Consider the following 10,211-nt stretch of genomic DNA (forward strand, 5'->3'; position numbering starts at 1 on the left):
GAACAGTCAAGAGCTTTGGCATTGCACCGGAGCTAGCTGATGCCCTTTGAGGTCCCAGAGCCAACAAGTGTTTGTCTCTCCTCTCCTAGACCAAGCTATGGAGAGGCAAGGCAACTGGTGGAGGGGAGGGGCGGACAGGGACCCCGGGGGTGGTGTTCTGAGCTCTTTGCTCCCGGGCCCCACCTACGCTAGCACAGCAAGGCTGCTCGGTCATACCCAAAGGTGCCAGGTCTGTTGTGTACCCAGCCATGGAAGCAAGGCCTGGAAACAGAAAAACCTGCTAGGGGCTAGGCCCAAGGGTAAGGTGACCAGGTTTTAACATTGGTCAAGCGGGACACCATTGATAAAACTCCTATCCTGGCGAAATAGCCACACGGCAGCCGAAAACCGTATACCCTAGCTTGTCGTGCATGCTTTCCAAAAATCAGGACTTTTTAAAAATGCCACGGGACGCAGGAAAAACTGTTAAAAATCGGGACTGTCCCCCCAAAAGCAGGACGTCTGGTCACCTTGCCCCAAGGTGGCAGTTGTTCCACGGTGCCGGGTGGAGGTGGGGGCAGCGACTTCAAGCCAGCAGAAATCCGACGGATGCCTTGGATATATACCGCTGGTGGGCACAGGGGCCCTGCCACGTCAGGACGATGCCTGCGACTTGACCGGGAGTGAACTGGGATATTAGGGGAGAGCGTTGCGTGTGTGCCTTCACCACACTCCTGTGAGCCCTGCTCCCCAAGTGGCTACTCCATTTCTACACCCGCTCAGGGATGCCTGCCTTCCTGGGCTTGTGACTGTTGTGAGGAGCTGGCCGCGAGCCCACTGTTAGGAAGAGTCATGGGCCGAGCATCCCCTGAACTTGCCTAATATAGCCATGTCAGGGCCCCGCGCACAATACTGGCCTCATCCCCCTGAGAGTAGCTCCAGCTGATGACTCCAGGCTGTAAGGGTGAGCCCCCGGGGGCTCCCCCGTGGGGGGGGGGGTTAGTACGGAGCAACCAGAGCCATTCACAGCTAATGTTTGTATATATTATCAAAATCTTATGGAAAAACAGATACATGGCTATTTATACAACAGCAGATGGTGAGGAAAACGGCTGCTTTGGCATCAAACCTTCAGGTCCAGCTGCTGTCTGTCCCTCTCCTCCCCTCTGAAGCCCACTCCCCACCACCAGGTAGCTGCCTGTCCCTGCCATATCCTCTGCTTCGTCTGGGCTCACAGGGAGAAGACTGTGGGGGTGTCCTCAACCCTCCCCACTCTCTCCTGAGGCCCCACACCCTCTCAGTCCCTCAGCCACTGCCCCACATGGGGTCCTACTACCCAGCAGCCTGGCCCAAGGGCTCCTCAGAGGCCTGAATCCTGGCCCGGAGGGCATGGGGCTGGGATGGGTATGTGGTCCCGTGGGGATGGCTTTCCTGGATCATAAGCTTTCCACTGATTGCCAGCTGGGTGGGCTCAGGACAATGCCAGTTTCTCAGCGGCACGCTAAAGGGACTCTTCTTGCCCAGAAACCTCGGCTTCAAGATCAACAAAAAGCAACCACAGACATTTTGGGAGCGCCTCGGGGTCCAGGAAAGAAAGCCAGGAGAGGTCAGGTGTCCTTTCTCGAGCGCGGCCTCCGCCTCACACTCTCTGCGTGGTGGAATCGGGACCTCCAGAGCAGGTCAGTTGATCGGTCGGTCAGGAGTGAGGGGCTGGGGTCTGTGAGGTCCTAGGAGGTGAGGCCTGGCAGTCTGGTCCTACTGAAGCAGTTTGGGCACTTCCACCTGTGGGAGCAAAGCAGAGAAAGGTTAGAGACAGGAACTGGGCTGGGGCCTCGAATCATGCCACTCCCTTTTCTTCTGGAGGCATGACACGCCAGTCCTCCCACCCCACCCCCTTGAAAATTGGATCTCGAGGACCTGATGCCAGGGGCTTAAGTGGAGAGCAAATGTTTTGAGAATGATGAGGACAACGAATGTACAAATGTGCTTGACACAATGGATGGATGTATGGATTGTGATAAGAGTAGTGTGAGCCCCCCAATAAAATGATTTTTTTTTAAATTGGATCTTAAAAAAAAAATCAAAAACATTTTAAAAATAAATTTTAAAAAAATTGGATCTCACCAAAGGAGTGCTGGAATGATCATGGAGATCTCTCCTTTCCCTCCCAGTACCTAGCCCCAAAGCACGGGGGCAGAGTCAACTGCCACCATCAAGTCAGAGGGGCAGGTGGCCCAGACTGTCACCTGGGCAAGGCTTCCAGGGAGGCAGGCCTTGGAGGAGGAGGGGCTTGTGTGTCCCTGGCACTGGCTGATCAAAGGTCAACCTCTCCCAGGGAGCAAATCTCCAAAGGCCTTTGGGATAAGATGACAGGCAGGACTCCACTGGTGCTGAGGGAGAATTCCGTAGAACCAAGATGGCAGGTAGTAGCGAGCAAAGCCTGCGAAGCCCTGCGGTACATCCGCCTCTGGGACACAGGTTTAGCTGCAGGATGCAGGAAGGACAGGTGCCATGGCGTTAGGTACTGAAGTCATTCAAGTAGGGATACCATTGCGCCTTAAAGGGACTTGGAACGCACCTGCCTGGAGGCAGGAGGACCGACCAGATGACCTGAGACCCATCAGCCCTGCAAGCCAGAAGCTTAAGCCCAACGCCTTCGGCAGCCTTGCCTTCAGCCCTGCCCTTCCCCAGCCCTTCTTGAGCCTGCGCCCCACTGCTAACCTTCTTGAGCTGCTTGAGGTTGCTGGAACGGATGGCGGCCAGCAGCTGGTCTCGAGAGTTCTTCTCTTGGGCAGGGAGCACCCTGTCCCCCATCTTCCTCTGGGTCGCTGGTGAGAGTGAGTTCTTCAGGTTCTCCACGATAAGCGGTGGGGCCAAGGGAGGCGGAGGCGGGGGTGGGGCAGCCGGAGCACCCCCCTTCTTGGGTGAGTTCTTTGGAGAGGGCTTTGGAGATGGCTGCGGGGAGGGCGTCGGAGAGACCTTGGCCAGGGTGCCCACCTTGGGCACTTCCAGCAGAGCCTTCCTCTCGCCATTGCCGCCGCCGCCGCAGGCCTCCTGGGCCTGTCTCTGCTCCTGCAGCCGTTTCTGCCGCTGCTTGTCCATGTTGCGGCTGAGCAGGTTGGTGACGGTCATCCGGGGCCCCGCCAACTCAAAGTGGTAGCCCAGCTTCAGCAGGGTGGTGTTCTCCTTGAGCAGCTTGGCGATCTCCATCTCCGTCTTGCCCCCGCAGATGTGGCGCTGGTTGTGGAAGCGGAGCTCGGTCAGCGTGTTGTTCTGCAGCAGGGCCCGGAAGATGGCCAGGATGCCTTTGCCCGTGATGTGGTTGGAGTCCAGGTTGAGGCTGGTGATGGTCTTGTTGGCCTTGAGCATGATGGCGATGGCGAAGGCCACGTGGTCGTCCGCCCGCGTGTTGGCCAAGGCAAACACCCGGACCACCGTGTTGAACTCCAGAGCCTCTGTGAAGCGCACCAGGATCTCGTTGGTGATGCAGTCGGAGTTGTTGACGTTAACCTCCGTCGTCTCGGGGTCGTTGTTCCTCACTTTCTCCAGGGGCTCGTCAAATATGCTGGGAGCCGCCTCCTCCTCCACCTGGGCGGGGCCATCCACGGCCTGGGCGGGGCCTCCGGGGGCGGGCGGGCCGGCCCCGCCTCCCTCCTGCACCCCGGCCTCGCTCACTCGCTGGGGTCCCTTCTCGCTGGAGGGTCCGTGCTTCGGGGCTTTCCCGCCCTCCGCTTTGGTGTCCTGGGTCCCGCTTCCTCCCTGTGGCCTCTCCTCCTGCGTCCTGGCGCCTGGGCCCGCACGCTCCCCGGTCTTCTGCTCAGCCTCTCTGGCGGCGGCCGGGCTTCTACTTGGCCCCTTTACCTTGGCCTTCGCCTCTTCGGGGGCCGGGGGCATCGGCCCCTCCCCCTTCTTCCCCGCGTCTCGGCCCACCTCGGGGCTCCGGTCGCTCCCTTCCTTCTCTCCCTTCCTCGTGGCCCCGGCCTTCTCCTCGCTCTTGCCGTCCTGACCTGTCTCCTTCCTGTCCACTGCGGCCCTGACCCGGCCCTTGTCAATGCCCCTGATGACCTTCTCGTCCTTGGGCTTCTCCTCCCGTCTGCCGTCAGCTCCGTCTTTGTCTCGGGAGAAGCTTTTCTTTAAGGCACCCCTCTTGGGCTCTTTCCCCCCCAGATCAGAGTCCCGCCTGGGGCCCAGGGGTTTTCTGCCGGCATCTTTGCCCCTTTCCTCTCCATTCTTGGCATCCGCCTTGGTCTCCACTGGTTTGCTTTCCTAAGAATTCGGAAAAGAAAAATAAACATGAAAAGCTGCATGAGGGAAAGGCCCCAATAAGGGGACCAGTGTGGGGAGCACTTATGTAACTGCCCTTGAGCCTCAGCGGGACAGGCTGGGGCCTGGAGAAGTGGCTGGGTGTCTTCATGAAGACCAGCATGGGAATCTGGGAGAGGGCCGCAGAGATGGCCTGAAAGGCTCAGGATCACCAGAGACTGAAGGCCCGGTGGCAGCTCCTCCTGCAGAAGGTGCCCAGAGTCACCCTTCTCTGCCAGGCGCGCCGGAAGGAGTGCATCCAGCAGTGCCAGGCTGAACCACACTGGAGCCCGAGGCAAATGGCAAAAGCTGTCATAATGCCCCTGCCTTTATTTAAAAGTCTGATACTCAGTCCATGATGGAATTTTTCACTCATTTTGGCTTTTCAGACGAGAACATGAACATACTCCTTATCTTGATGCTTCAGTCTGGGCGCTCCCTTCCATGTTGTGTCTGAGTCAAATGCCACACACACCTCATCCTAGTCCCAACTCTACTTCCAACGGGATCAGTCAGTGGTTCTCAAATACTGGAATTGGATAAGCCCCTTATCAAAAGAGAAAAAAAGGTAAAAAAATGTCTTGGGGGCACCAACAACATAAAGTTGCTGACATTTTATTTTTATGAATCAGGGTATTTGTAAGTTCTGCCTACCATCCTCAGGGGCAGGGGCGGTCCAATGGGATTCTCACCTTCCATGCGGGAGACCCTGGTTCGGTTCCCAGCCTCCAGCACAGTGAGCACCCATCTGTCTGTGGAGGCTCGTGCACGGCTAGCGTGCTGAAGAGGTTTCAGCTGAGCACCCAGACTAAGACGGGCTATAGAGTCCTGGTGAGATATCTGCTTCCCGAACCCAGCCATGGAGAACCCAACGGATCACATGAGATCGACGGCAATTGACCGTGGCTTTGGCACAAGACTGGCAAGCAGTGTGTTCCACTGTGTTGTGGTTGAACAGTGTGGGGCCCATTCAAGGGCCGCCAGTACCAACTCGCCACCACCATCTCGTTGAGATAAAGAGGAGGCCTGGCGGTGTGAAGGTTGTGCAATGGCCTGCTAACCTCAAGATCAGCAGTTCAAAACCACCAGAGGCTCCGTAGAAAGACGAGGCTTTCATCCGAATTCTACCTTGCAAGTCTGGCTAGACCAGAGGATTTACACTGGTACAGATAGGAACTGGAAACACAGGGAATACAGGACGGATGATCCTTTCAGGATCAATGGTGGGAGTGGCGATACTGGGAGCTTAGAGGGAGAGTGGGTTGGAAAGGGGGAACCGATTACAAGGATCTACATGTGACCTCCTCCCTGGGAGACGGACAACAGAAAAGTGGGTGAAGGGAGATGGCAGACAGGGCAAGATATGACAAAATAATAATTTATAAATTATCAAGGGTTCATGAGGGAGTGGGGAGCAGGGAGGGAGGGGAAGAAACGAGGAGCCGATGCCAGGGGCTTAAGTGGAGAGCAAATGTTTTGAGAATGATGAGGGCAATGAATGTATAAATGTGCTTTACACAATTGATGTATGTATGGATTGTGATAAGAGCTGTATGAGCCCCTAATATAATGATTAAAAAAAAAAGATGAGGCTTTCTACTCACACTGTTACTGTCTCAGAACCCCACAGGGCCAGTGCTACCCTGTCCTATAGGGTCACTGTGAGTCGGCATCTACTCAACAGCCGTGAGAACCATACAGAGACCAGGGAGACATCATAGACTGAAGGACCTCTCCACTGAGTGTGAATTCGAAGTACTGCCCTTCATTTTCTAGTAGTAGCTTTGCACCTCTGTGGGCAGCCCTGGACTCCCCCAGACTGGCTGGCCTCGGGAGGATTCTGTGTCTCTGTGTTGACAGGTTGTCCAGGGAAGTTACTGGGTCATATCTGCACCACCCTGCGTGCCCCCTGGCCTCCAGCCCTCCCTCTGCAGAGCTGGAAGAAGCCACAAGGCTCAGAGGAGGAGGTCTGCGCATGGGAGCAGCAGGAGCCCCTGCCCTGAGGATAGAAGGGAGATTTTCATTGTCCAACTGGAATATCAAGCACCAATAAAAAGTAAGGACGACTCCCTGAAGCACTGCCAGCCAGGAACAACGCTGGGGAACATTATGCTTCGCAAACTTAGTCAGCCTCACAAAGATAAATATTTAGCAACACTATTATTATTAGCAAAGCAAAGAAAAAGAAACAGAGTTTTTTACCCTGAAAGATAAGACTTCGATGACTACGAAGAGGCCCGGGATGGGGGCAAGAGAGGCAGGATAGGATACTGAGGAAGGGTGGGGCTGGGGGGCAGGAAAGAGGGAGAACCGCATTGAAGGAGGGTCTCACTGGGTCGTGTCCATTTCCTCTGTTAAAATGGGCTGTGTAGCTAAATCTGTGTGCTTCTTTTTTTTTAAGTGTGCTTCTTTAAAAACAAAATTTACGGGAGATAAAAAAAAGCCCAAACCTTCAAATTCCTCAGCCCTTGGGCCTAAATATTCATCTGAGTGGCTGGAGGGAAAAAAAAAAGAGAGAGAGAGGTAAAGTCCAAGTGAAATGAACTTGTAGTCCTTAGTGACATCCAAGTTCATTCAACCATAGGAAGAAATGAAATAAAAGCCTGTAACTGGGAAAAGCCACACCCACGGGAGGGAGCAGAGCCTCCAGGGATGCCGGGATGGCCTTCCCGGCAGGGCTTTGAAGAGCTGAAGAGCTGTCAGGCTTTCTGGAGCGTAGCATTCCATCTCTGCTCTGGCTCTGTGAGCTCTTCCCTGCCCCTGCCCCTGCCCCTGCCCCTCCCAGAGGGCATGGAGGGTGCCGCTGGCCCTATGGAGACGGCTTGTACCTACAGAACAAACACTTGCCTTTGGGGACCCGCCCTGGGTTTATTTAGCTGCTGGAGTCCTTGGCTCCACTGCTGGGATCACCGCCTGCAGCCAAGGGGCACAGGCTGGTGAGACAGGGCCTAGGAATGCTCCCCTTCCCTCCTCCTGCGCCCCGTGGCCCAGGCCCAGCTGCCCCAGGGACTCCTGTGGAAGCAGAGCCCCCTGTGGGGGTTGGCTCAGGACTGCATGCAGAAGTGGAGGTGAGCATCCCACACCAGGATTTGAAAGGAAGAGTGAAATAGGACCGTACACAGGAGACCATCGAATGGGCCAGCCCTTCTGTTGTCGCTGTCACCTGTCACCCCGTGACTCCTGGGACGTTCAGCACAACAGGATGGGACCTTTGTGACCCACAGAGTTTTCAGTGTCTGTGTTCCAGAAGTGGATCCGTAGGCCTTGCTCCCTGCTCTGTCTTCACCTGGAAGTGCTGCGGAAGTCTTTTTCACACTGTGACCACGCACAGGCCTCCACTGGCAGCGGGGGTGACCGTGCACAGAGTGCCTGGCAAGGATGCCAGCACGGAACCACTGGTGCCCCCGCGACGGCTGCTAGGGTAGGTCACCAGGCCTTTCTTCCAAGGTGTCTGGGCGGGGAGGGGGTTGAACTGCAAACCTTTCAGCAGCTGGGCACATTAGCCATTTAGACCACCCAAGGGCTCCTTCAGCTGTGGTAGGACACTCTCACAAAGGTCCCTGGTGGCGTAACGGGTCACGTGTTGAACCGCTAACCCCAAGGTCAGCAGTTTGAAACCACCAGGAGAAAGATGGGGCTCGCTACTCCTGTCCAGAGTAACAGTTTTGGAAATGCACAGGGCAGTTCTACCCTGCCCTAACCGGGCTTGCTGTGGGTTGGAACTGACTGTGAGTGAGTTGAGTCCCAAGGTCTGCTCACAGCTTGGCCAGGGGATCAATTCCCTCCTTTCTCCGGGTTCACCATGGATTTCATCGTCAACCCCTCCTCCCACCTCAGGAGTCGAGGGGAGAGACCTGACCGCTTGTTTTCCCAAACGCCAGGCCACAGACCTCCCTAGAAGGAAGCTGAGCATCCGAAGATAGGCTAACTCAGCCAACATCACACAAAAAGTTCAGAAAACGGGTTTCCAAACTGTCTCCCCAGCAGCCACTATGTTCCTGTGACCTCCTCTGACCTTCCCAGACAGGGGCAAAGCACTACCTGCCATCCCCCACCCCCACGCCCCCAGCATCTCGCTGGGTGTGTGGGTCTCCCTGGCCACCCAAGCGCACAACCTCCCAACCCCCTTAGACCTGGGACTCCAAGTCACAACCTCTGCCCTTCCCAGCCAGCCTGATTTTCCTGCCCTGACTGGATCCTGCCCCCTCACTGCTAGGGTCCTTCCCTCACAGGGGGTCCTGGTTGGCTTGGATCTCCCTGGTGCCTGTTTCCAAGGAGAGGTGCCAGCCCTTTAAAAAGAAACCTAATGAAAAACAGGCTGGGGAGGGGGAAGGGCTGATTAATCACCACTTTCCTCCAAATAGCCAGGAATGAGCGGGGCTGGGGCCAGAGTGCTCAGACGTTGCCTTAAAAGGAGACAGAGCCCAGCGTCCTCCCAGGGCTGGAGTTTCTATGGAGGCGAGCCCTGGGCACCCAGCGGAGCAGCCTCCTGTGTGCTTATCAGACAGCGGTCCCCGCTGACCAACTGCTCATTTGCTTCTAGACCTGCAGGTGCAGCCTGGTGACTCTGGGGGTGATTTTGGCCTGAGTTCCTGTCTCGCTCACCTACTGAGTCGATTCTGACTTATAGGGACCCTATAGGACCAAGTAGAACTTGGTAGCTGGTGCATTCAAACGGCTGACCTTGTGATTAGCAGCTCAGTATATGTCTCTAGGTCTCACTTTATGGTTTGCCACACACAAGGCCCACCCCCCCATAACAAGAGGGGTTTAGGTGACATATAACACCACATCCCCAGGGACAAAGCCCACAGCCCACAGGGACAAAGCAGCAGTACCTTTCCTCCCCTTTTAAGATTAGGAGAAACCCGGAAAGGATCTAACCACATGTGACATCACAGGTGGCAGGAACCTAGCGGTCAGGCTCCCAGGAAGGAAGCAGCTCCCACTGACCAAAGGCCTAGGGCCACGTGGTGGTGCTTGCCTTCGTTCACCAAGCAGGGGGCGCGGAGGGGGAGCACCAGCCCTGGGCCAGGGTCCCAGTGCTACGTGGAACACGCCCCTCTACCTGCACCAGTTAGTGGGGTGGGGGTGGGGGTGGGGGTGGCAGACAAGGGGACAAGTTGACATCAAACTCCATAGAGCAGGGAGCTGACCCCCACAGAGCAGGCGTCCCTGGCTGAGACCGCCGCCTGCCTCAGTCAGAGCCTCATTGTCAACGTGGGTTCCGATGGGTGCCCGGCACGGCCCTCCTCCACCCCCCACCCCACCCCCGCCCCGTGTTATGGGCAGAACTGCTCCGTGGGGTGACTGTGGTCTCTGACTTGTGGCAGTAGATTGTCAGGGGGTGGTCTGCGGCTGCTCGCTAGGTGGCTTTGAGTCAAGAACCTCGAGGTGCCTCGCTGAGAGCATTGGGCCCCTCAGGCCCTTGAAAAGGCCAGGCATCCCCTTTCTCATTGTTCCCCCTCGGAAGTGTCCCCATTCCTGCCGTGGCTCAGCGACAGGGCCTCACTTGACACCTCCCCTAGCCCACCCTTCCTAGCACACTCTTCGCTCGCTCAGAGCCCACCCTGGGGAGCACGGGCGCTCTCCTCAGCCCTGCAGCCGCTCCTAGGCATCCTCTTGGCTGCCGGGGCCTCTGGGAGGGCTGAGGGGGGCGGGGGTGAGGGCCAGAAAGAGGGGCGACGTGAAGGATGTGGGTGGGGTGGGATTATGACCTCGCTCCCTTAAGTTTGCACGGCTGGAAATACACTTTTCAAAAATGGAAATGTGAACAAGTGTGCCTACGTGTCCACCCCCCTGCCCGCCAGCTCCTGCCCACAGATGGAGTGTAGTGAACCCCCTAAAAACAGAGACTGAATATAGAGTTCTTCATGTGGGGCTGGGGGCTTCATCATATGATATAGGGGGCTGCAGAAGTGCCTTCCTTG

The 10,211-nt window shown here is 56.5% G+C and overlaps 1 protein-coding gene across 1 annotated transcript in view; it reads right to left on the reverse strand.

Annotated features, from left to right (window-relative positions):
• Positions 1 to 962: 962 nt before the first annotated feature.
• LMOD1 (leiomodin 1) overlaps positions 963 to 10,211 on the reverse strand; it is a 45,302-nt gene continuing 36,053 nt past the window's right edge. Inside the window, exons 2-3 of the mRNA XM_004699800.2 lie at positions 2,701 to 4,245; positions 963 to 1,761 (exon numbers count right to left, since the gene is read on the reverse strand). Coding sequence (XP_004699857.1) covers positions 1,735 to 1,761; positions 2,701 to 4,245 — 1,572 coding nt within the window. The 3' untranslated portion in view covers positions 963 to 1,734. The remainder of the gene's footprint in view (positions 1,762 to 2,700; positions 4,246 to 10,211) is intronic.

Source organism: Echinops telfairi, unplaced genomic scaffold (assembly GCF_000313985.2).
Source record: "Echinops telfairi isolate 266 unplaced genomic scaffold, ASM31398v2 ScPeMD7_7424;HRSCAF=8462, whole genome shotgun sequence".
NCBI classification, from domain to species: Eukaryota; Metazoa; Chordata; class Mammalia; order Afrosoricida; family Tenrecidae; genus Echinops; species Echinops telfairi.